At 38.5% G+C, this 27,732-nt stretch overlaps 1 protein-coding gene across 6 annotated transcripts in view; it reads right to left on the bottom strand.

Annotated features, from left to right (window-relative positions):
* Positions 1–27,386, bottom strand: part of LOC149173760 (uncharacterized) — a 186,295-nt gene extending 158,909 nt beyond the window's left edge. For 2 of the 6 annotated variants that reach the window (XM_089424723.1, XM_089424727.1), the window contains exons 1-7: positions 26,816–27,384; positions 26,676–26,708; positions 25,668–25,811; positions 25,143–25,478; positions 8,618–8,744; positions 8,386–8,488; positions 2,048–2,171 (exon numbers count right to left, since the gene is read on the bottom strand). In XM_089424723.1, coding sequence (XP_089280849.1) covers positions 2,048–2,171; positions 8,386–8,488; positions 8,618–8,744; positions 25,143–25,292 — 504 coding nt within the window. In that variant the 5' untranslated portion in view covers positions 25,293–25,478; positions 25,668–25,811; positions 26,676–26,708; positions 26,816–27,384. Of the gene's footprint in view, positions 1–2,047; positions 2,172–8,385; positions 8,489–8,617; positions 8,745–25,142; positions 25,479–25,608; positions 25,812–26,675; positions 26,741–26,815 lie in introns of all 6 variants that reach the window. The other 4 variants (XR_016259153.1, XM_089424724.1, XM_089424726.1 and 1 more) reach the window with 4 other exon arrangements.
* Positions 27,387–27,732: the final 346 nt, after the last annotated feature.

The following is a 27,732-nucleotide window of genomic DNA, read 5'->3' as shown; positions in this document are numbered from 1 at the left end:
GATGGTTTATGAGGTTTATGAGTGAGGGTTTATGAGGTTTATGAGTGAGGGTTTATGAGGTTTATGAGGGTTTATGAGGTTTGGGAGGGTTTATGAAGTTTGAGGGTTTATGAGGTTTGTGAGGGTTTATGCAGATATTTGAATTTTGTATGTATTATGCATGCTATAATGTTACTAACTTACTTTGTAGACAGTAAAACTAACATCTAGATGAAGATCTATGTTTGAAATCAATGAATTTGTATCATTAATGAGAATTTGTGTAAGAAATATCTAATTTTGATATATATGTATATTTTTTAAATACATATGAAGATCTATGTTTGAAATCAATGAATTTGTATCATTAATGAGAATTTGTGTAAGAAATATCTAATTTGTAATACATATGTATATTATATATATATAACGAATCCTACGTGTCCTGTTCCGACGGGTCAACGTGTCCAAATCCGACACTCGAATCCCCGTATCCTACGAGTCCTGAATCCCCGTGTCAGGTGACTTAGACAAGCACAAGAGCTCGAATCCATGAAATGATGGCTATGCAAACCAGCATCAACAAGCACAGGAGGTTAAAGCCATGGTAACATATGATATGATGGCTATGTGCCGACAACTAATTGGAACAGCAGCAATTCCTCATCCAACTTCAACAGCAGCCCATTTCACTGACAAAAATCTCCAAGCTTTCATCATCATCAATATCTTAGGGTGCTCAAGAAATTGGAAGTTGGAACACACCAAAATACTCCAGCCCAAGTCATGGTATTTCTTCAATGTTGGCAACTAATTATCACAGCTCGTTTGAAGCTCTCTCCACAACACCTTCACAAGTTCTTTCACCTACAGATATTTTTCTTCAGTTCTTTCATCCATTTGGGTTGTGTCACACTCCTCTACTCCATCAACAACTTTCTAGGCCACCAATGGTGAGCTGGGTCTGTGAGAGTGGGGCACTATTACAGCTGATGTTGCAAAAATCATCGATTTTTCTGAGTTTTTTTTATTTTTTGGGAAGCCAAGTTATGGGTTTTTCAACTCCAGGTTTATGCTTGCCAAGTTTTGGACCTTGGTGATTTTTTGCTGATTTATCCCCAATTTTGTTTATTTCCTGAGTTGATAACCCCCAAAGATATTTTGCCGACACTGAATTTAGTGACATTAATTACAGATCACTCCATTGATTCCTTAAAAAATGTCCTACCTCTTGGTGGTGGATGCTTAATTATTAATATTCTTGATCTATCTTGCCAAGAGGGCACTCACAATGTGCCAAAACACTTGACTCACATTTTTTTCTCCCCTTGGCTTCAGGAGTGTTGCTGAGAGGACCCTTACATGCCCTTTACGATATTCCACAACATCATCTATCCCACCTTGGCTGAGTCAATGATTCACTAAACTATATCTTTGGACATTAACTATTGTCTATTGTAGAGATTACTATTTTTTTTACTCATGCGAGGAAAGTTTTTTTTCCCAACTAGTATTTTCTAGGCCAGTTCTATAAGAAATTTAAGATCTATATTTTTCTTCAGTCTCCAAATTTGTAACAAACATTATATATATATATATATAGATACACATGGGTAATACAAAGACAAACACAGTTTTGAAGCACACAGTAACATAGTTTGACACCAATGAATACTTGTATTCTCAACTTAGTCATGTGGAGGACGATTGGTTGTCCTGGTGTTACACGTAACTTGAGCTAATAAGACATACAAGTTTGCGAAAGTATAGCACAAAAGATACTTGAAATTAAAAATGTATATTTAACCTTCTAAGATTCAACAACACTTGAAACGACTACTATAAAAATTACATGTGAGTAATGTCTTGATACTCTGTTGATATGAACAACTTTAAGATATCACAGTTGACAGTTAAGATATGTGCAAGTAACCACTTTTATGCATTAGTTTCCAACAATGTTATAAAAAATGAAGTGTTTAGTTTCTAAATTTTGACAAGAATCATAAAATATGCCATAAATTACAATTCCGTTAGAGTTATCCCTAACTAAGAGCCATGCATTCACCTCAACCGCTGCCTCAAACTGGAGTAGCACAGGCATCATCGGTCCAATATTTGCTCCTAACCCGACCGCTCTCTCTCGAGCTTTATGATCCAAAATTTCCAGCTTGTATAGAATGTTCTCAAACCTACATTGCAAACAAAATTATGTATTTGGTAATGTGTCAAGAAAATTATAAATTAGCAAAAAGAGTGGTATAGTAGCACCACAAATTGTAAAAGAATTGTTTAAGGAACTGTCCAGTCTGATCTATAATTTGTAGAGTGGCTTATTGCATTGGAGGATAAGACTATGAATTCATGACAGAACCACTTCTGGTGCAAAATGTATTGAAATCTGACATGTCTCAGGTGACCTCCCCCTGAGACAAAAGATAATAATACAGCTCCATCATTGATCTAGTATTTACAATTTTAGAAACAGTTGCCGCAGATGAAAATGCTTCAGCTAATCCAAAAAGAAACCATGATTGTTGACATATACAAGTCTGTAGATGCTGAAATTTCAAATGCTTTAGCTTAGTCGGTAACAAAAATTCACTAGAGCTGCTGAACTATGTCCATAATGTCAAACACAAATCTGTAAAGATGAAAAAAATTAACATAATTTTCTAGTCTTCATATCACAAACAGATCAACCAATAGTACTAATCAAAACTCATCAGCCGATTCTTTGAGACTACCTTCAATGTGTTCTTTGTAATCAGAATTTTAGATATTATCACTTATCAGTCACAACCCTCCTAAAAGAACCTTCTCCTATTCAATGGTCTTCATCAACTTCTCCTGCCAAATATCTTAGCTCTCTTGAAAATATCATAGGCACAATTGATCCTCTTTAATATACAGGATTCCAAGTAATAAATGGTTTAGTTCCTGTAGACAACTCAAGGTACTACATCATCTTCTAACAGAGGCTGAGAAATACATAATAGAGATCAGCATTTCTCCCCTATATTCCTCTTAAATCAATAAAATAGATCAGTTTGACTTTAAAACCTATCAAAACTCATCAGCCGATTCTTTAAGACTACCTTCAATGTGTTCTTTGTAATCAATTTTAGATATTATCACTTATCAGTCACAACCCTCCTAAAAGAACCTTCTCCTATTCAATGGTCTTGATCAACTTCTCCTGCCAAATATCTTATCTCCCTTGAAAATATCATAGGCACAATTGTTCCAAGTAATAAATGGTTTAGTTCCTGTAGACAACTCAAGGTACTACATCAGCTTCTAACAGAGGTTGAGAAATACATAATAGAGATCAGCATTTCTCCCCTATATTCCTCTTAAATCAATAAAATAGATCAGTTTGACTTTAAAACCTATCATGTCCAGGCTTCTTCGCCCCCTTCCAGATTAATCTTGTATAAGAATTGAAAGTGCATCACTCAATTTCTCAGAAGTTGTTTCTTTCTACAGATGGTTTTCAGAAATCTACCTCCAAGGACAATGACCATGCTACACAAAAAGAGTATTTTGTAAGCAACCATCTGGAACTTTTGGGCAAGATCCTCCCTAGCAACCACCTCTGAGCCTCAAATGATTCTTAAACGTTCTATAATCCTCAAGAAGCTTTACATTTGTGAACAAGCAATTAGCCAACCATAAATGTGAAACATGATTTTAGAGGACATTTGTCATACATTAATAAAATTATCTTATATCATACAGGCTTGGGTCTCAAAGAGCTCACATATCAATAAAATGTCGGTTTCAATTAAAACCTTTTATTTTATACCAACAAACTAATGTACTGCATCCTGCAATCCATTAAAACTACATCTTCTGTGATTAATAGTCAGTCAATCCTGCATAGTACACAACATCTAAAACACAAATCTAAATGTTAGATTCACCACGGGAGAATCATTCATAACTCATATACATTCTACAAAGATCACAATTTGCTACTGAAGTTAGGAAGATTATTATATAAATAATGGTGTGAACTACATAAAATGTCCTTGATCATTCACATTTCAACATATAGAAATTAAAAAATTTTAATCCTGGCCACCACTATCGAAAGATGGGGATTGACTTCTCAAACAAGAAAATATTAGACAGTAAAATGTAAGTCAACAAAGCAAAGCAGTTATAAGCATAGATATAGATCAGTTATTAAATGCAGACAGTCCTGAAACTTCAAATATGAAGCAATAGCAGTGTTGTTAAAATCGCGATAAAATCGCGATTTTATCACTATCCCGCTTAAATCGCGATTTTTATCCCAAAAAATCGCGGGCTTTTTTTATAACGATTTTTTCGAAAAAATCGCGATTTTTATTGAAAAAAGCGCCGAGGCGCGGGGCAGCGGGCTTTAAGTTATGAAAATCGATTTTTTATTAGTCATTTCTGACTTTCGCCGCGCGGAGGAGGAGGAGACGCCTTGTGGAGGAGAGCTGAAGGGTTTGGGAGCGAATCCAAGTGGTTTTAGGAGAAATCCAAGACAAGATCACCAATTTGTCCATAAAAACGGTATGTAGATTAAATTTTTTTTGTTTTCCTTGTTATAAACTTTGTTTTTCATTGTTTTTGGTTGAGAAATTTCATATGGGCACCATTTGTTTTCAATGTTCATTGTTTTTAAAGATTTTTTTGTAATTTTTCATTGATTTGGGATGGGTAACTTGGTATGACTATGGGAACCAATTTTTTATTTTTTTTTTCATTTTTTTTTTCATTTTTTTTAAACATTGTTTATGTTTTTTTATTTTCATTGTTTTTTGGCATTTGCCATTTGGTTGGGTAACTTGGGATTTTGTAAATTTGTAACTTGTAATTTTGTAAATGCTAAATTGTAATTTGTAATCCTAAATTCCTATTTCCTAATCCTTATTTTTCCATAGGTTTGCAAATTCAAAATTCAAAAACAAACATGCCAAGGAAATTGGATCCTTTCTGGGAATATGGTGAACCTAAAGCTCCGAATGATAGACAAAACTTAAATTGCAAGTTGTGTGGAAAGGAGATATTCGGGGGGGTGTACAGGTTGAAGTTCCACCTTGCACAAATCCCTGGACGTGATGTGGGGCCCTGTATAAATACAAATCCTGAAATTATCCAAAGAGCCATGAGAGCATTGGGAGAATTAGAGCACACTAGAGAGGCCAAAGAAGAACTCAAAAGGCAACTAAAAAGGTCAGCTGAAGGAAGTGGGCCAAGTGGCACTGGTTCTACTGCAGCGTCAGTCAATCCGGTAGCTGCATCATCATTTTTTGTTCCTCGAACCACACCTGGTTCACAACCAACTATCGGTTCAATGCTAAAAAGAACTGAAAAAGAACAAGATGATAGGTTGATGGCAAAATTTCTCCTCTGGAGTGATATTCCTTTCAGCATTGTAAGGAATAATCCATTTTTCCAACCTACTGTTGATGCTATTGCCAGTGTTGGCCCGGGGTACAAAATCCCTTCTCTTCATGATTTCAGAGGCCGGATTCTTCAAGAGGAAAAGCGTGACTGCACCCAAAGATTGGAGGATTTTAGGGCATCATGGGCACAAACAGGATGCACTGTTATGTCAAATGGTTGGACTGACCAAAAGGGGAGAACCCTTATAAACTTCTTGGTTAGTTGTCCCAAGGGGACTATGTTTATCAAATCTATTGATGCAACTCATCAAATCAAAGATGCAAGAACTTTATGTGATTTGCTGGATGTGTTTATTTTGGAGGTGGGTGCAGAAAATGTTGTCCAAGTCATAACGGACAACGCTGCAAATTATGTTGTTGCTAGTAGAATGCTTATGGACAGGCATCCTACTTTATTTTGGACACCTTGTGCTGCCCATTGTATTGATTTGATGTTAGAGGACATAGGGAAAATTCCCTTTGTCAAAGATATTGTTGACTCATCAAAAAGCATCACAAAATTTATTTACAATCACACATTTGTGCTTAGCTTGATGAGAAAATGCACCAACAACGAAGAGTTGGTGCGCCCCGCCATTACACGGTTTGCGACGAGTTTCATATCTCTTCAATCCCTCTTGAATTCTATGTGGGATTCGAAGAGAATGTTTCTTTCAGAGGAGTGGCGTGCTTCGTCAATGAGCCGCAAACCAGAAGGAGAGGCCATGTGCAGACTAGTTTCATACCAGGAAGACTTCTGGGCGGGAGTGCAGGAGGTGTGCGCTGTTACTGAACCTTTGGTAAAGGTTCTTCGGTTGGTTGATGGTGAGAAGCCCGCAATGGGCTATTTGTATGAAGCCATGGACAGGGCCAAAGAAGCCATTCGGTCCTACTATGATGATAAGGGAGATGATGGGTTTCAGAGACAACTCCTTCTATGGGAAGTGATTGATGAGCGATGGAACAACACACTCCATCGTCCCATTCATGTTGTTGGGCTTTTCCTGAACCCTGCATTTTCTTATGCATGTGGGTTTGATTTTGATGCTGAGGTCGTGGAAGGATTATTAACCTGTGTCCAGAAGATGGTGAGATCTCCAGAACAACGTATAGAGATCTCTAGACAAATTGAGACATATAAGATATCAGGTGGCACATTTGGCTTTGAGATGGCTGTCACTGATAGGACGATTAAAATGCAAGGTATTTTTTAGTTTGTACTTTGTAACTTTGTTTCAAATTTCATTGTCTCTTCAAATTCCATTTTTTTCTTATGTTTATTTAAAATTTTATTTGTAATTTTGTTGTAGACGCATGGTGGAAGATGTATGGTGGCAGAGTACCCCTTTTGCAAAAGCTTGCCGTACGCATCCTCAGCCAAACATGCAGCTCCTCAGGATGTGAGCGCAATTGGAGTGTATTTGAAAAAATACACAACAAGAAGCGCAATAGGCTAACACTTAAACATTTAAAATATTGCAAATTTCCAAATAAATTTTTGAATTCATTAAAGTTTTAAACAATATTTTTTTATAATATTAATTATTAATTATTATTTCATGAACTTTGTACAGGTTGGAGTCCCATAGACTTAATGACATGGTCTATGTCTACTACAATCTTCGATTGTGGGTGAGACAACTAGAGAGGAAACCTGATACGGAAGCCATCTCATTGGATGGGATTGACACCACTGCTGAATGGAGGGTTGAGACCGAGAGGCCTCTCATGGATCCCACTGATGATTGGTTAGTGCAGGATGAATTCATTAAAGTTTTAAACAATATTTTTTTATAATATTAATTATTAATTATTATTTCATGAACTTTGTACAGGTTGGAGTCCCATAGACTTAATGACATGGTCTATGTCTACTACAATCTTCGATTGTGGGTGAGACAACTAGAGAGGACACCTGATACGGAAGCCATCTCATTGGATGGGATTGACACCACTGCTGAATGGAGGGTTGAGACCGAGAGGCCTCTCATGGATCCCACTGATGATTGGTTAGTGCAGGATGAGGGGGAGGAGGAGGGGGAGGAGCAGGAGCAGGAGGAGGAGGAGGAGCAGGTGGAGGGGGAGGAGCAGGAGCAGGAGGAGGAGGAGGAGCAGGTGGAGGAGGAGGAGCAGGAGGAGGAGGTGACACCGCCTACCCGGGCTACCACTACCACCAGTAGAGGACGTGGTCTCCGTCTACCTTAGCCTCCTGTAGCTGCTACTACTAGTTCTTCAGCTTCTAGAGCACGTCAGACTCCACTGCCATTTCCACCAGCACAGGCACCAGCTTCTACATCTAGAGGGAAAGAGAAAGTTGTGCCATTTTCTCGCAAGAGGGGCAGAGGAAATCAATAGGATTAGACTTTCATTTTATTGTATATGACATTATGACATGATGAGATACATTATCATATTTTTTGTTGATATTTTGAGGCTGAGTTGGGACTCAGGACTTACTATTCAGGACATGATTCAATGTTGTGTGTGATTTTAGCGCTAGAAATGATATTAAACATCTTATATATTAGTCTTTTTATCATATTTATGTGTCAATGTATTTATTTTATGTTGTAGATGGTTTAGATATTAAAAAAATTGAAAAAAAATGAATATTTTTGTGCCAAACGCTTTTTTCCCGCTTTTTTCCGCTTTTTTCCCCCTTTTGCCGATTTTTTCCGCTTTATTCCCGGCGCCAATTTAATCCCGATCGCGCTTTTAACAACATTGAGCAATAGTGCTATGAAATGCTCAACAAGAAAGAGACAGAACAACCGAAATAGTGAATCACTTGGAATGGGGTAATACTATTCAAATGGCACAACTACGAAATCTTAATAGGCAAGATAGCTGAGATATAAAATTCTCAGCACAATCATTATAAAGCAAGGTGACAACCACATAACAATGAATCTCCTACACAATATATGAAAAGACATATAGTGACTGCAAAATAATAGACAATCAAAAGGCAATAAATGCATACCTTTCAGGTGAAAGAATCTTCTTTTCATTGTTAAATTCTTGGAGCCAATCATCGTCTTCATCGTCTAAATCATACTCAACAAATTCTGAATTTTCTGCCCTAACTGAAAATCAGTATAAAATTCTTACTGAGTTCGGTTCAAAGCAAAAAACACTTTAAAATAAGCTCTATACTAATGAAATTTATATATGCTTACAAGTTAAATAATTGCCCAAGAAGATATTGAACCTACCCCTTCCACGTAAGTATGATGGAGGCTGCACAAATGTTGCTGAGTAATCTCTTTCATATGATTCCACAACAACAAACTGCGGTGTGGGTATTTCAGTGGCAACTTTCCTAACAGCAGTTGTGTGTACCTGCACAGTTCAATTGAAACAGCTATATTACACTAAATACATTTTAGAAAGGCGAGTGTACTACAAACAACACAGAACAAAGTCTGATATATGGAACAAGAGTTTGTCTGATCTATGGATGATGTCAACATCAGTTTTATTGATATGGTACACGTAAAAATAAAGGAATGCAAAGCAATCTTAATATCTTCTATATTGTACATGGAAAATTAAAAGATCAGTAATGGTGATTCTAGTGTTAAATATTTACAGCATTATGAAAATCGCAAAAAAATCACACGCTGAAGATTTTTACCCTTGGCCGATTTTACCGCCAGTAAATATCTGTGATTTTTACCAAACCAAAAAATCGCAATAAAATCACAACATGATCCAAAAAATCAGCAGCTAGGAGACAGATGTGCTTTAAGTGGTCTTTTGGAGTTTTTTCACTTATTTTGCTAACAGAAAGAAGGATTTGAAGAGCAAAGGAGGAGGAGACTTGTTTTGCTTGAGCCAAGGGACACCAAAAGCAGATCTATCTAAGATCTAAAATCTAAAAGATAGAGGAGAACATCTTGCTGGGAAATCTGAAGTCATGTATGAACTGCTAAGGACCAAAAGCTAGTATACAAAAATGATGCGTCAAAGGGAGGTGTTATAGGGAGAGCTCCAGCACCCTCTGGACGTATCACTAGAAGAGGAGGAAATGCTTCACTGCAGGTCACCCTTCTCTCTAAATCACTCCTAACATCTGAGGTCAAATATTAAAAGCTAGTGACAGAAGGTTATCCAGAAGAGCTGGAAGAGGAATTGGTCTGATGTGTGTTTTTTAGCCTCGAGGGGGGAGCCCATTCCTGCTATTCCTAAGCAGAGGCTTTATGCTGGAAGGTCAAGCTTTTTCTCAAGATTTAAGCCAACAACCACACACATCACTCGTTGACATGGGGCAGAAAGGACCTGGCATCTCCTAGATCTAAACCCTAGAATGGCACTAATGTCGACCTACCCATTGGTGTCCCTGTCTGCTAGGATCACCAAAAAAGGATGTGAAAAGCCAAGTAGTGTCTAGCCAAGGGGTCCCTTTGCATGGAAGATGAGAAGACCGAATAATGCCCTCAAAAACAAGCCTAAGCACCATTGATCCAAGTGTTGAAAAAGAGTGGAGAGGAAGTTCTAAAACAACCTAAAGATGCAGTGGAACCAAACTTGAATCTGATAATAGATAGGACACCGAAAAATAAAGTGCTTTTTCATCATGATCTCCTACATATGACATAACTGGTGAATCATGTCCTTTAGTGGAATCTAATGCTCGACCTCTACCTGTAGATTACGAGAACCTGTGCAAAACTAGCCTAGAGGGATGTTGAGCACATGCACCCATATCGAATGTGTAAGGGGGTCGATGTTTCGAATAATGAGGTTGTCTCTCAACTCCAAAAAATGCTATGCAAAAAAGGCGTTCTTGGGCTTCAACCCTACTGGTAGTGTTGGTTTTAGTCACCAGCAACAAATTTACACAACCAAATATGAAACAAGAGAGGGACACCAAGAAAATATACTAAAGAAATTCCCGAAAGGGAAAATTATATTAATCAAAGGATTCCAGTGCGTATTTCTATTGTACAATTGGTCCCTTTATATAACAATAGGTGACCATAACAGCCATGCCATACTTAAATGTCTAGTTCAACCAAATGCATAACTATCTCAACGATAATCTCTCCTTGTATCTCAAGTGATCTACATCCTTAACTTCTCTTTTTTCTCTTCATCTCTAATTCTTATGTAGACTTCTAGAATTCGTCTACATCATTACAAACCACCATATAATTTAGGCATTCATCATGATTCACAAATAGGAGTTAATCTTAATACTCCACATTAATGAATACCTACGATCTCAATATGAAATCTCCATATCTCTTTTGAACTAGCCCCATTTTCATCTTCTATTATCTTTGCATTTAATGCCTTTTGTCTTTGTCTTCTTTCTTCTGCAATCTTTGGTCTTCATTCTTCATCCTCAATCTTCTTTAACTTTCATCTTGTTCCTGCAAAACATAAACATTATGTTTTTTAAAAAATCCATATAAAAGAGTTACCATCCAACAAAATACATGGGTCACCTATTATTGTGTTCGCCAGTTCTCTAGGAAACATTTTCTCATACATTGGTTCAGCAACAATTCTTTAATCACAAACATTTTCACTCCGCGTCCATCATCATCAATCATCATCTTAGATTTTCTTTGGCTTACTCTTAACCATACTATAGGTTTTCTTTGGCTTACCCTCAACCACCACATCTATCTGCTTCTTACATCCAAAAGCTAAGTGCTTGAGATAAGCCTTACCTCTGAAGATGACATCATAACCCTTCTCCTCAAGGGTAACTACTGAAACAAGTTTTCGCTTTAGGCATGGAACATAGAGGACATCTCTGAGATGGAGAGAGCTACCTAACTCCCTCTCAAAATTTATAGTACCAACTCCCCTATTTGCATGCTTTCTATCATCTCCTAGCTCAATCTGAAACTGCATGTCCTCCTTCAAGTGGCTGAAATACTCCTTGTTCCCAGTCATGCAGAAGGATGCTCCTAAATCAATATACCATACATTGTTGTCTATTGAGCTTGCCATGCAAGCTATCAATGAGAAATCTTTCTCAAACTGAACAAAAAACACATCTACTTCAGTTGATGCAGTTACATGATCCTTACTGGACTCCTTCCGATTAGGACACTTAGTGGCACAATGTTCAATCTCATGGCAATGGAAGCACTTGATTTTGCTAAGATCTTGTTTCTTCTTTTCGCCCTTCTGACCGGACTTGGCCCCTCTTTCCCTTGGCTCTGCGACTTTTGCCTACTAGGTCAAAGTTCTCCTCGTCCCCTGTTGGAGCTTCTCAAACAACTCTCGTCCCCCTCCAGATTTCTTTTTGAACACAGTCACTCCAAATCCTTTTCCAGCGGGGAATATTCTCTCTGCCACTAATTGCATCCTGGAAATTCTCCCAAGACTTATGAAGTCCCAGAAACGCAAGACTCACAAGGTCATTGTCTGCTACAATCACGCCCACTCCACCTAGCTCATCTTGAACCTGGGTGAACTTCAAAAGATATGTGATGATGGGCTCTCCTTTGCTCATCTGGATACTTCTTAGCTTCTCCTTGAGAGCAAGCTTCCTGGCATCACTGGAACCCTGATACAAATCTAAGATGGCTTTAAACATCTCATATGTTGTCTTCTTCTCATGGAGATGAGGGATAATATGATCTTTGATCCCCTCAAGAATGATCCTCCTCGCCTTGGTGTCATTCTTGTTATGTTGGATCAATTGTTGGGCATCTTGAGGTGGAGCTATTGCCTACTTCACATACTCGAGCACTCCATTATCTTCCAACACTACTAAGATCCACTCCTTCCATGAGCGGAAGTTTGAGGCTACCTCTAGACTTTGATTTGACCTTAGTCCTTGGAATGCCATACTGCCATCCAAAGAATTGCTCTACTCTTGAAACTCCAGGGCAAGCCTTTTGCTTGATCTCCACTATCCACTAACTAGTCAATCTAGTGTTGGTCTTTATATTGATCTTTGCTTTGATACCATGTTAAATTTCCATGAAACTCTACAACTACTTAGATGAATATATGAAAACTGAAATCTAGTTTACTTTCACCAAGATACAGAATCTCTTAACAATTCATAAGCAACGGAATAAAAATACAAAGATAAAAACACATCACACAACTTGATACACTTGTTTTTCTCAGGAAATCCAACAGGGAAAACTTGCTTGCTTGATGTGGTATTTTATTGATTGTCTTGGATCAATTGAATCTATTTCAAAGCAATTTGTCTCTCTGTGAAAGCATTTTGCTTCTTTCACAAATCTCAGCCGATATGGTTAATCTCAGCCTGCCATGATCACTGTTTGATCTCGGCTCTCTAGCTCGCAACCAATTCTTTGCTACCTCCTTGACTTGCTTTGCAAACCCTGCTTCCTTGCTCAATTCTACTCCTCCTTCATCGTGCACTTGGTAGCCCTAATTCCTTGCGCAGATTCCCTATTTCCCAGCACACTTTCTGCCTCCTATTCTTTAGGACCCAACTCCTATTCATTGTGCACAATCACTTCTAAATTCTAGCACACTTGTGCCTCCTATTCTTTAGGACAAAATCTTTGCACTCTCCACAAACAAGGCTCCCTCACTAACTCGTGAGTTGTCTTGTCTCACAAACTTTTGTGCACAAAACATATGAATTTCCTTGTGCCTTCCTCCTCTTCTTTATAAGCCCAATTTGAACATGCAATAAGACCCAGTTCAAATTAAAAACTCGAGTTCTTGTTTGACGAGTTAACTAAGAGTGATACACTTTCTCTCTCCAATCAACACTGGAGTTCTTAACTTGTCCTTCAATTAAAACTGAAGACTAACTCGCTCTAACTAAACTTCTAACTGTCGCCTCGTTCTATAGTTAAACTAATGAAGACTTCCGCTCAACTGAAGCTCTAACTCTATGCATGCAAAATTGATGATTATTCTAGTAAACTGGAAATAACTCATCCTAACTGAAGTCTAACTCATGAGGACAATTTGAGTTCTTCACTGGCTAAGGCACAAGCCAGAGGACCTTGCTCGCACTACATTTTCAACAGTGGCTAATGCAATTATGGGATGTGGTAATGGTATTTTTCTCCCAACTAACCGATACAACATTTACAAGAGGTTGACAAATGCACATTGAATTTGATGGGGCATCCTACCACAACTACTCTTTGCAATCAGAGTTGGTTAACTGCAGATGAATAAGGTTTGCCAGAAGATTTAAATCAGCATTGAGATACATTCCTGTCTGAGTTCAGCAGAGCCCAGGTAAGGCACACAATAAGGCTGATGATTTTTACACAACAAACTAGGCTATTGTCCGATGCAAGGGCTAGAAAACCAGGAGGCTAAGTGGTTATGGTCGAAAATCTAGAAGAACAAAGCTCCCTTGAAGACAAAATTACTAATGTGGTTAGCATTGCACAATAAGGTTCTCGCATGGAAAATGCTGCAGAAAAGGAATAGAGTCACACCCGATATGTCTTCTCTGTCATAAGGGAGCTAAATCATCTTTATATCTCTTTTCAGAATATCATTCAACACAGCAACTCTGCAAGGGTATGGAGGAGTAGCTAGGATTTTCCAACCTATGAAATGAGGCAGCTCTGGAGTACTGTTTGAAGATCTGATGTGACAAGGGTGAGTTGAAACCTTTTTGGTCTTGTGGGGCATCTAGATTGCCAGAAATGCCATTGACTTTTAAGATAAGTTAATTCCATCTTTCAGCCCCGAGGGTTAGCTCAGTTGGTCAAAATCAGTGCCTCGCCATCGGGAGGTCACAGGGTCCAACCTCCCCGAAGCCCTTGGGGTCAGACCTTGCTAGTGGGCCCGGGGGTAGATTCCCTTCGGGATCGATCAGCCCAGATTTTTCCATGGACGTAGCGCCACCCGTTGACCAGGGTGTCCGTGAACCACAGCCTAAAAAAAAAATTCCATCTTTCCAAACTTCTGCAAACGTATGTGCTATATTTCAAATTTGTAAACCTATTCAAAAACCTATAATTGGCAGACAGCTGGATGAAGTTCTGTTGGATGGGTCTTTGCTTGGGGGAATTTTGATTAGATCATGTCAGGGACCAGATTTTATTTGTACCCTTGGAGATATTCTATACCTCTCATACCGTCACTATTCTCAGTTTAAACCGACCTTTGCAGGGGAACTAATAACTTTGGTGAATTTCTTTCTATTGAAGATGGCTAAAGGGCAGGTTCAGCTCCAGGCCTTTGAAGACCCCTTGATGGTGATAAACTGGTTGAATAACCAGATCCAGGTTCAGAACATTTCTTTGCCTCCCCTGGCTAAGCGGTTGAGGGAGGATTCCAATCACTTTCAGGTAATCACATACAGTTGTATATAGAGAGCAGAATACAACAGTTGATGCTTTGCTTCTTTTATTATAACTTAGAAAAACATAGATAGCAGATGCAGAAGGTATTATTATAGCAATAAAGTTAGTAACTGAGATATCAATCCATATTTTAATTGTAGAAATTCCACAAAATTCTGATCTGCTCTTATGAACAATCTGAAAAACACTTTGTTTTCATATAAACGCAGAATTTCTCTACTCCATTTGCACCAGAATAGAACAGAAATAAATGCACAATTCACACGAGCACACAACAATTTATCTAGGGAACCCAATTGGGAAAACCCTCGCTTGCTTGAGAATTTTATTGAAGAATGAACAATAGATCTCTTACAAATAACCTTGCTTCAATAGAGAATACAAACTGATCTCTCAGCCTTGAACTAGGCTTGAAACAACCCTGCAAGATCCCTGATCCTTCCTCCGATTTTTATGCGCACTAGTAACCCCTATTAAATAGGAAAAACCCCTATTTCTATGCGCACTTCCTAGAGGAATTGCTTCCCTCTCCAATAATTCGCACAAGAATGCTTGGCACCTTTCTCTCACAAGCTCACAAAATTATGATACAAGAGTGCCTTCGTTCCTCCTATTTAATGCAATTCAAATGGCTAAAATTAGAGAATTTTCTAATTAAGGAAGATGCTTTTGGGATTGACTAAGTTAGCATGAGTTAACTACTCATGCAACTCGTCCTATTTCAATTCAACCACTCAAAACTCAATTTTCCTCAATCAACTCATGTTGAAAAGTAGCCAAAGAATGGATTCCTTGATCTGTGCCTTGATTCAAGGAATCAATTTGGAAATCTTCTTAGTCATGTACGAGTTCCAGTGATAAGGACGAGTTAAAGAAGCAGTTTGACTAATGCGAGTTTGTGGAGGATGAGTTATTTGTCATCTAGTGTTCGTTAAATTGGGAACTGAGTGAACAAGTGGAGTTAGCTTCCTAATTTTAGAAGGATCCAGTTAACCAAGTCTGTTGACTTTTGTTAACTAGAAAAGCTCCAGTTCAACTCCTAATTTAGAAAACTCACTATCAATAACCTAATCGAAAAGCTTACAAGGATATCGAAGCCACACAATTATTCATTCAATTCTTGAGCACGAGTTTGTGAGCAAGAGAGCTTGTGGAGGAATGAGCCAAGTGTTCCTTGTGCCAATTATTGAGGAGGGCAATTTCTCTTTGGAGTGCGAATAGAAATAGGGGAAAGCCCTATTTAACAGGAGCCCAGCTAGTGCTAGGAATTCGGAGATTATTTCCTAAGGTTTTGTGCTGCAAAATCAGAGCCTCTAGTGCGTATAGGAGGAAGCAGGTCAGATATCAGGGAAAGGTTTCAAGCCTAGGACACGCAAGCAAATTATAGTATTTTCAGATTGGAACCAGCTTGTGTGTATCAAATTTGTTGCCTAAGTTTCCTTAATAAAATTCTGAAGCAAGCGAGGGTTTTCCCCGCTGGGTTCCCTAGAAAAATTGTACATTTAATGTGATTTTTTGTGAGATTATTCATGTTCTATTCCGCTGCTATTTGGTAGAAAAATTATGTGTCTGTGTGAAAAGAAAATTTGTTTTCAGATTGTTCATAACTATTAACAGCTGATCAGATTTTTGTGGAAAATCTACGTGGTATCAGAGTTGTGAACAGAGATCAATCAACACATAGTCTTCAAAGATGACAACTCAGATGGTATTGGTATTGTGAGATCAAGATAGATTAGATGGCTCTTCAAAATTTTGTGTTTGGAAAGTCCGCATATTGTTTTTATTGGACGAGTTGGCTGCAAGATTTCGCTGAGAAAGTTGTTGCAGAACCTTCAGATTCAGACGAGTAGAGGTTTTTCCAAAGACATATGGCGAAGACTAAGAGAATGATCTTGGATGGACTTCGAGATCATGTAGTTCCTCATGTTGCACGTAAAGATACAGCTAAGGACATGTGGGATTGTGAAAATTTCATCTATCACAATAACTAGAAATTATTCTCCTAATTGTTAATTTATTTAACAATTTATTTGCAATTTGCTATGGAAAACACCAAATAATTCACACTGTGATTTTCACAACAACAAAAAAATGCGGAAGAAAAGTAGCACTGGAAACTGAGAAAATCTAGCACACACACATAAAATTTACACAGTTATTTTTTAACAAAATTCCCCGGAAAAACCCAAAAGCGATTTATGGGTCTTGGAGATCTCATGTATTCTAACCTCTCCACCAAATTTCGTCACTAAAACACATCCGATGCAACAAAAACTAACAGGGATGCGTTACTCAAGCTCTATCAGAACCCTTCAAAGAATCGGAAGATTGTCCTCAAAGAGAAGTTGAGGACAATCAAGATGTAGAAGGGTGAGAGTGTAACTGCCTATCTCACCAGAATCTAAGAAGTTCATGATGACCAAGCAAATGTTAGAGAGCAACCCATGGAAACAGAGCTAGTGCATGTGGCCCTGAATGGGTTTACCAAAGATTGGCATGCTTTTGTTCAGATTATCACTGGACAAGATAAGTTGCCAGATTGGGAATGCCTATGGAGTGACTTCATCGAGGACGAGCTAAGGCTCAGGCTAGTTGAGACTTCTAGCAGCAGTGGCAAGGGTTCCAAGGTTGAAAAATCTTGCTCTTGCAGGCAAAGGCAAATGCAAGAAAGTCAAGGTGAAGAGCGAAAACAGTCAAAAGGGTGACAAGAAGAAGACAAATTTGAGTAAGATCAAATGCTTCCATTGCCATACTTTTGGACAATATGCTTCCAAGTGCTCTAACTTGGAGAAGGGGTCGAATAAGAAGCATGTAGCTGAAACAACTAAGGTAGATGAGTTTTCCTCTCAGTTTGAGAAGGACTTCTCATTGATAGCTTGCATGGTAAGCTCAATAGGGACTAATACGTGGTATATTGATTCGGGAGCCCGAGCCTCTTCCCATATGACTGGAAAACAAGAGTATTTCAGCCAACTAGATGAGAAGGATATGCAGGTGAATATCGAGCTTGGGGATAAAGGCAAGTATGCTACCAAGGGAGTTGGTATTGTTAGCTTTGGGAGGGGGTCAGGAAATACTCCTCATCTCAAACATGTTCTCCATGTTCCAAGGCTAAAGAAGAACTTAGTTTCAGTATCTATCCTTGAGGATAAAGGATATCATGTTACCTTTAGTAGAGGTAAGGCTTACCTCCAGCACTTAGCTTCTGGACGTAAGAAGCAAATAGATGTGAGGGTGAAAAATCCCTACAAGTTGTATGTAGAGACGATGCAGCCTTGCGCAACAACGCAAGATGTGAAGATGTAAGTGAACTTTGGCACAGGCGCATGGGACACTTGCATCATGGGGCGTTGAAGATTCTTTAGCAGATTGCCACATGATTACCAGCAAGAGGCCTTAACAAGGGTGGAGTGTGCAAGGGGTGCACGCTTGGCAAGTATGCCAAGTCTTCCTTCCATGGTCAGGATAGCAGAGCCAAAGGTATTTTGGAGTTGGTGCATTCAGATGTATGCAGGCCCTTCTCTTCTCCATCACTGATGAGGCACAAGTATTATGTTACCTTTATTGATGATTTTTCTCAAAAAACTTGGATTATTTTATGAAAAAGAAAGATGAGGTCTTAGACAGGTTCATGGAGTTTAAGGCCTTGGTAGAGAAGCAAACCGGGAAGAAAATCAAGGCGGTGAGAAGTGCCAATGGTGGAGAATATATCTCCATTGCCTTCAAGGAGTTTTGTGCAAGAGAAGGTATTAGGAGAGAGTTGATAGTGCCTCATAACGCTCATCGGAATGGGGTGGCCGAGAGGAAGAACAGGAGCATTGTTGGAGCAGCTAGAGCTATGTTGCATGACCAGGATCTACCTAGATTCTTGTGGGAAGAAGCATGCAACACTGCAGTATTTCTGCAAAACAGGAGTCCACATAGGGTGCTTGGACAAGTCACACCAAAGGACGCTTTCATAGGCAAGGAGCCTGATGTTTCACACTTCTGAATCTTTGGCACAAAGGTCTATTATCATGTGTCAAAAGATAATAGTAAGAAGTTGGATGCCACATCAGAGAAGGGTATCTTTGTGGAGTATAGTGAGACATCTCAGGCATACAGGGTATATCTTCTAGGACTCAGGAAGATAGTTCTCAGGCAAGATGTGAGATTCCAGGAGGATCGGGCTCTGAGAGTTTCCTTAGAGAGTGAGGAGATTCCAATACCTGAGGTGGAGCTACTCGCTCCCAAATAAGAGGCACAGCTAGCACCTCAAAGTCAACCACAACCACAGTCTAGTGGCAAGAGGGTAGTGCAGCAAGATTTGCTTCAGGATGAGGAGGAGAAGTCAGGCCGAGAGCAAATAGATCAGCCAAAGCCCCCCACCACGAGGAAGAAGAAGACCAAGTGGGTCAAGAGGTTGATCCAAGAGGATCAGGAGCAAGTCAAGGCTCCTAGCACCATGTTTAGGCGGAGTAAACAACCACAGAGGTACACAGGTTATATGGCACTGTGACAAAGTTGGTGGACACGGAACCTTCTTATGAGGAAGCAGCTTCTCAATAGGTTTGGCAGGATGCCATGGTGGAGGAGTATCCCTCTATGATGAAGAATGATGTCTGGGAGGTTGTTCCATGACCTGAGGGGAAATCAGTAGTTTGATCAAGATGGGTGTACACGTTGAAGCATGGAGCAGAAGGGAGCGTGGAGAAGTTCAAGGCCAAGTTTGTGGCCAAGGGCTTCTCACAGATCGAGGCTTTTGCCCCAGTAGCACGATATTCATCCATCAGGATTATTTTGGCACTTGCAGCACAGATGGGGTGGAAGTTCCACCAGATGGATGTGAAGACAACCTTTCTCAATGGGGTTGTTGAGGAGGAGATCTATATAGAGCAGCCAGAGGGGTTCGAGCAATTCGGTATAGACACACATGTGTGCAGGCTAAAGAGATCTCTTTATGGGCTCAAGCAAGCTCCGAGAGCATGGTACACTCGGATTAACAACTACTTCCAAGGATTGGGCTTCATTAAGAGTAAGGCGGATCCCAACATGTACTACATCATGGTTGGAGAGCTTCCACTCATTCTAGTTCTCTATGTTGATGACCTTATACTGACTGGAGATGAGAGCCTAATCTAGGATTGCAAGGAGGACCTTACAAGGGAGTTTGAGATGAAGGATATGGGGCTTATGCATTACTTCCTTGGCTTGGAGGTTTGGCAAGGTGATGGTGAGATCTTCGTGTGACAGGGCAAGTACACAGCAAAGATTCTCTAAAGATTTCATACGCTAGATTGCAGGCCCATGGCCATACCTCTAGTCACAAATTGGAGGAAAGTGGATGCTAGAAGTGGAGAGCGAGTGGATCTTACAGTATACATGCAGCTCATTGGGTCGTTGATGTATTTGGTCAAGACACCACCTGATATTTGTTTTGCAATCAACCAACTAAGTCAGTGCATGGTTTAACCGACCAGAGTGCATTGGGTTGTTGCAAAGCGTGTGTTGAGATATCTCAAAGGCACAGTAGACTATGGATTGTGGTACAGACATGTTGATGGAGTGAGGCTTAAGGGCTTCACAGATGCAGATTGGGCAGGGAGCCCCATAGACAGGAAGAGTACTTTAGGTGACATCTTCAACATTGGGTTAGCAACAGTTTCTTGGTACAGTAAGAAGCAAAGATCAGTTGCACTTAGTTCAGTAAAGGCTGAGTACATGGCTGCTAGTCAGGCAACTTGCGAGGCTATTTGGATGAGGAAGTTACTTGTGGGACTTTTCAGACAAGGGATGGAGCCTACCATGATACATTGTGATAATCAGAGTTGCATTAAGCTCTCTGAGAATCCAGTGTTTCATGATCGCTCAAAGCATATTGAGATTCGGTATCACCATCTTAGAGATTGTGCAGAAGGGGATAGTCAAGCTACCGTACATTCCAACAGGGGAGCAGACAGCAGACATCTTGACCAAGGCATTGGCAAGAGGCAATTTTGTTCATCACAGAGATAAGTTGGGAGTTGTACAGAATCCCTTCCTCGCTAAGAGGGAGTGTTGAAAAGTAGCGAAGGAATGGATTCCTTGATCTGTGCCTTGATTCAAGGAATCGATTTGGAGATCTTCTTAGTCATGTACGAGTTCCAGTGATGAGGACGAGTTCAAGAAGCAATTTGACTAGTGAAAGTTTGTGGAGGATGAGTTATCTATCCTCTAATGTGAGTTAAATTGGGAACTAAGTGAACAAGTGGAGTTAGCCTCCTAAATTTTAGGAGGATCCAGTTAACTAAATGTGTTGACTTTTGTTAGCTAGAAAAGCTCCAGTTCAACTCCTAATTTAGAAAACTCACTAACAATAGCCCAATTGAAAAGCTTATAAGGAGACTGAAGGCACGCAATTATTCATTCAATTCTTGAGCACGAGTTTGTGAGCAAAAGAGTTTGTGGAGGAACGAGCCAAGTGTTCCTTGTGCGAATTATTGAGGAGGCCAATTTCTCTTTGGAGTGCGCATAGAAATAGGGGGAATCCCTATTTAATAGGAGCTCAGCCAGCAATAGGAATTAGGAAATTATTTCCTAAGGTTTTGTGCTGGAAAATCAGAGCCCCTAGTTCTTATGGGAGGAGGAAGCAGGTCAGCTATCAGGCAGAGGTTTCAGGCCTAGGACAGGCAGGAAAATTATTGTATTTTCAGATTGGAATCAGCTTGTATGTGTATCAGATCTGTTGCCTAATTTTCCTTGATAAAATTAGGGTTTTCCCTGTTGAGTTCCCTGGAAAATTTGTGCATTTTATTGTGTGAATTTTTGTGAAATTATTTCTGTTCTATTCCACTGCTATTTGGTAGAGAAATTTTGTGTCTGTGTGAAAAGAAAATTTGTTTTCAGCTTGTTCATAACAGCAGATTAGAATTTCGTGGAAAATCTACAACTCACACTAGAAGATCAAAAACTCAACCTTCAACTTCAACACCAGTTAACTGCATCCTAACTCGTCCTAACTTTTAGGGACACTCCTAAACTTTAGGCACTCAAGCATAACAAGGAACTCGAGTTGATTCCTTGAATTAAGACACAAATCAAAGAATCCATTTTTCGCTACATTTTCAACATTAATTGTAAAACGCAACTCTAGACAAATATTTGGAACAAGGAATAAAGTAATAAAAGAAGCCCAAACCATTGGACTATTGCATCAAGGCAGGACGAGGCAAAACACATTGCAGGAAATTTGAAGTCAATAAACCGTCAACATGTAAGGAAGGCTAATCAAACAGCTGATTATTTAACAGACATCGATATAGACCTACAAACTTTAAGTACTAGGTAGGGACTTTGCAAAACTGTTTGAAATGAATCAACTAGGTGGGATTGATATAGAACGTAAGCCATGATAAAACTTATGGACAGATAACTAAGGGTAAATGAATCATCCTGTAATGAGAAGAATTGGGAAAATACTTTAAAATTCCAATGGGCACTTGAATACAAAGTGACAATAAAAACCTAGTTCTTTAACCTTTCAAATCCTTTCGCACATGACAAAGAAGGAAGGAAGTAAAAAGAGCATTGATGAAAATGGCAGAGAGCAGACATCATGGAGTGCCAATATGAGAGAGAAAATCCTCAAGTACATCAAGAAAATAGGAGTTGATGATCAAGTCATTTCAGAAAATGTTGGAGAATTTTCCAATTAATTGGAAATATGTTTGGAAAGGAGGCAAAATGAGTACAATATCAAAGTGAAAAAGAAATAAAGGGTTGGTAACAGGCAGACTTGGAGGAAGGATAATCATAAATACTAGAAAAAGGCTAAAACAAAAGACCGAATGTGAGGAATGGGAGGGCAAGATCATTATCAAGGAATGGAGGCAGGGCTTCATTGCAACAAAGCTGCTGGAAAAACAATGAGCTATAAAACAGAGCCTGTTCCTGGGTATCGAGGTATTACACGGAGGAATGGAGGAAAGTGGGTTTGGGAGGTGGAGGATCAAACACATCACAGAGGAGAAGGAACATCTACATTTTTCCAGCACAATGTAGCAAATGGACCCAGTGAATCCTGGTGTGATGAGAAATAATAAATAATACACATGGTAGAATCTCAGGAACTAGCTGCAAACAACTCAAAACCTCCCATCTATCAGTATACACAAATGGAGGCAGTGGAGTCTGGGGAAAGGCTGGTAAAAGGGACTGAGAAAAGGCTGGAAATGTTCAAGCTAAGTTACCAGATCCGGCAGGGCGAGGGCCAAGATCCCCAGATCCGCGGATCCGATCTGGATCCGCCTAAATATGCAGAAAATACAGCATGCAGGCAGATCAGCGAAATTAGGAAACGGATCCCTGTCAACTGAAACAGATCACAAGCCCTGAAACGGATGTTTGGAGTTAAATCGAAATTCTGTAGCGGCTCTATGGTAGCCGGACATGTTTTCTTGTTGCACGAAAAAATCCAGTGCTCCATGCTTTCTCGATCATGTGTCATGCCGGCAGAAACAGTTACGGGTCCATACGTCATGCCGGCGGAAACAGTTAATGGTCCTCTCATGAGCTCTCATGAGCCATTTTAATTTTGATTTAATCGATTTTTTTCAAGTTATAATTTGTTCCATTGCTAAGAATTTTGACAATTACATATAAGGTTGTTATGGTGTTTTTTTTTCAATTTTAAACCAAAATTTCAAAAAAAAATAATAAAACAGTGAAATTTTGTTGGAATGCTTATGAAGGCTTACCCAAAATATAAAGAAAATCAAATCCATTAACTTAACACTTGATGTAAACCAATAAGACAATCTTTATCTCAATAGTCAATACAATAAAAATAAAATTATAATTTTATTACAACATTATGTTTATATATAAAATACAGTAATTATAAATATTTCATTACAATGAAAATATATATTATGTGTATAAAATATTTTTTTAAAACATATATCATTTAAATTAATTATTTTAATTATTTTTCTTTTGTTTTGTGGGATAAACACCCACAAATTGAAATATCTTAGTAGATATATCTTACTTTATGGATTACTTAGAAAGTAGTTAAATGTGGGTTTTTTTGGAAATTTTTAATTTTTATTTAAATTACTCAATCTTTGAGTTTTAATTTTATGTAGTAGTCTAATTGTTTAATTGCTTTAATTTTTCAATATATTTTGGTGATTTTTTTGTTTAAATTTATTTAAATTTTGATAAAATTTTGTTGGAATTGTTAATTTGATTTGTCACTTTTATAGAGTACTAGTGTTTCATAGATTTTATGGGATTGAACTTATTTAGACATTTAGAAAAGCATTTTAAACCAAAATATACCTCTAACCCAAAAAATATTTTATCTAATTTTAACCAAATTTTTAAAACATATAATAATTAAACAATACATAATTTTATTGAGGGAGTATGCATCATTTCAGTGTTTCAGTCGTCATATTTATAATATATCTAATGGTTTCAGTTCCAAAAGAGTTTGATGGCTTCAGAGACTATTTGATTTTTGAACTCTAAAGTGTTTTTTAAAATTTTAAAAATATTATTATATTTTTTTTGTACTCGATGTATCCTTGCCGTATCCGGATCCTGGATTTTCAAAAAACTAGCGGATAAGAATTTAGACCTTGATCTAACAGATCTACATGGAATTGAGACTAATTAAAGGCGCTTTTCAGCAAGCAGTAAAGGAAGGGGTGCCACTGCTTCATCAGCAGACTCAATATAATTAGTTAATAAATAACTCCACACAGAAAACAGTGAACAGAGTCACAGACTCCATGACTAAAATAATGGTTTGCCCTGAGCTTTTTGGTTTAATGTTTAACTCCACACAACACCCAGTTCATCCACAAATTAACTCAGCAATTGGAAACAATGGTTTGCATTCAGTTTTCTAGTTTAATGTTGAAAATGAAAACCTTTTGTTAAATTTTGAAAACTGTGGCACAGCAGAATGGTCAGCTATAGGAAGGGTGACAAATTTGATGAAAGCAAGGATGACAATTTTGATGAAAGCAAAAATGTATGACTCAGCAATCAGATTGGCGAACTGTAAATATTGTTCATATATGTCAACCATTGTAGACATGTGAAATGATTAGTGGATGTATTGAAAAAAACAGATTGTTGTGAAAAAGTTAAGGCACTCACCCATTGTAATGGAAAAAAATTACATCTTTTAAGTTTTTACTGATCAGAAATGAGAAACAAATAAAATAAAATTTGGTTTCTTTATGAAGAGAGACCCCTAAGTGATATCCTGCAGTTAACCAGCATGCTCTAAACACATCTTTAAAAACGAGAAAAAATAGTTCACAGAACAATTCAAACCTCACAGAAATCCTGAATCATCCTCATGAGGAACAGCCGAGTTGAATATAATATCATTACAATAAGAAAATCCAGACATTCATGACTAATTAAAAGAACTTTCGACAGTAATGTGACAATGTCAACCTGAGATATCACTCACCACCTCATTGTCATTCTCCAATGTAATACGGACAAGTTGAGAAGCTCGAGTCCCAGCACTCTCATCGTCTTCAAGGTCCTTGATTGATTTTACAATAGGAAGTTTCTTGTGAATGTCAAGTGGACGTGGTCTGAATGACAACCTACTCATGTCCGCTCATCTCCCAGTGCACTAATGCTAGCTTACAGATCATTCCAATCCCTGCCTGAATGTTATACACGTTATATGTAAACCACTGTAATCAAACTTCACAGGTACCAATTAGATAACTCCAATCACGCAGCCAAACATGCCCTCCAAACCTGGAGAACACGAGTTGACACCAGAATGTTGAACCTGCAAGTCGAGAAAGCATTAAAGAGAACTCTGGATGAAGACCTACATAATCAATTGAAGGTCTCAACTTCAGGCCTAAATACTCAACATAATGACATAGTACTAAGACATTCATAGCTATCTTACGTACAAATTTTGCTGATGGAAGGCATCCAAAACCCAAAGCTGCATTAGAGTCAAGCAAGCTACCTTATCATCGTGCGATGGTGATAAAATACATCTCAACCGTGAAGGTGGAACAAGCCAGTACTCTAAGCTGAAAATAGCAGCACTGCCTTGCCCCCTTCTCCAACATATGCCCACGATCAATAAAACCAAAAATCACTCATTTTGCTGCCCAAAAGTTACAAAGGAGAAATGGTAAAAATACTGTCATCGTACATGAGCAAACATTGCAGAAAATATAACACAAAAGTTCTCACATACACTAACAACACAATGTAACCCTGGGAAATTTCGACAAACAGCTTCTTGAAACAAGGGGCTTCTTGCAAATTGCAGAAATGTCTGGCTTAGTAGAAGGCTTTTTGTAAAAATATTGAAATGCCAGCCTATGTAATGGCATGTAACTTAGTTGAAGCACAACAAAATGAGACCATGAAAGCCCTTCAAGAACAGCTAAGCAATGACGAGTCCTTCAAAACAAGGGTTTCCCGTACAGATACAGAAATGCCAGACTGTGTAATGGCATTTAACTCGGCTGAAACACTACACAATGCAAACTAATCATTTGTAGAAGATATAAGCATGGATGAAAGGTCCCAACAGCCATTTGAGAGCTCAGAACACGGTAAATTTATTGCACTAAAATTATACTCAGGAACTTCTAACATAATGACCAAAACAAACCCTAAATTAAACAACGAAAAAAAAAAGCAAAACAAAAAATCCACAAACTCCAGCATTTGAACGATTACAAATCCCAGCTTCGAAAATCGTTCAAAAACCAAGGTTTTCAGAGGCATCCATAAAACTTTGCTTTAGTAAAGAAATACAAGCGGAGGCTCTATCCAAATTTATTCCCAAATAAATCAAAAATAAAAATTGCAAACCCTACCTATAAATTTATATTTTATTCTCAGGCCCTAGCTATATAACGCACGAACACGCCACGACATTGAAAACATCAGGACTTTTAACACAGAATTCAAAATTTTCACGCGCATAACATTAACATTCTAGGGTTTCAAAACGTACTCGAACTCGAAAATGCTCGACAAAACTCCACAACTGCAAACGCTCAAATATCAATTGTATGAGCCCTGGGAGCATTCTCGCTCAGTTAATTCAACCTTAAAGCATATACACGACCAATTTTAAATTTCTAGAGAAAATACCTGCAAACTTTAAATCCTGTTTTGAAACATAAATTAATCGCAGGAGACCCCTTGAAGGTCCTGGGAGCTTCAATTTCAGCGCCAGACGAAGAAAACCCCTTTAGTACCGTCGAACGCGGGTTTTCCTCAGAACTGGTTTATTTTTCCGCCAAATTCAAAAAATTGAGAACCCAGGGCACGGCCCGTAAGAAGCCGAGTTCGAAGAAAGCAATATTTTGGGAAAAAATGGGGCTACGGAAAAGTAAACAAGGAGGAAAGCGAACAACAGTGGCGATTATCGAGAGTTTGAAGGCAGCGAGCGGGCTGCGCGAGGGCAAAATTCTGTCGCTCATGCAGGCCTCGATGCCACCATTGGTCTCAGGCTCTACGATTGCGTATTATACAGGAACCTCGGGATACGAATACGTATGAGGAGCGGGATTTTGTGCGGTGAAAATCGGCGTATGTACGGTTTCGGGGATACGTATAGAAATTTGAGAATTTGATATACTTTCGCTATTCTTTTGAATGTGTGAGAACTACTAAAATCACGAGGAAGGGAAATTTTATGGGTGGGAGAAATATTAAAAGTCTTTGGTTTGGGATTTTTTTTTGGGGAGTGAAAAAACAAAAAAGTTTGAAGGTGGGGGAGGATCTATGGCCAAATTGAGAGTTTTGTCACACTTTTTTTCTCTTTGGAGATTCTGTGAATCTATGATCACCACTTAAATTTTGGGTTTAGATGCAGAGGTGATAGGGATTAAGCATGTGGGTTTTTGTAATTTAATATTATGAGATATTTATTTTGAGGGAACTTGTTCATGGTTTCATGTTTAAATTGTAACTTTTTGTGAAGTTGAGAATAATTACTTATCAGGAATGGTTTTAATTATATTTAAAATGTGTATTATAATAAGTAATAAGTTAATTTTGTAATA

This window comes from Pinus tabuliformis, chromosome 4_2 (genome assembly GCF_031772625.1).
Source record: "Pinus tabuliformis cultivar Carrire ecotype Pingquan chromosome 4_2, CPIR1, whole genome shotgun sequence".
NCBI lineage: Eukaryota > Viridiplantae > Streptophyta > Pinopsida > Pinales > Pinaceae > Pinus > Pinus tabuliformis.
Note: the sequence above shows the minus strand (reverse complement) of the source record. Positions and strands in the feature narration are given on the sequence as shown.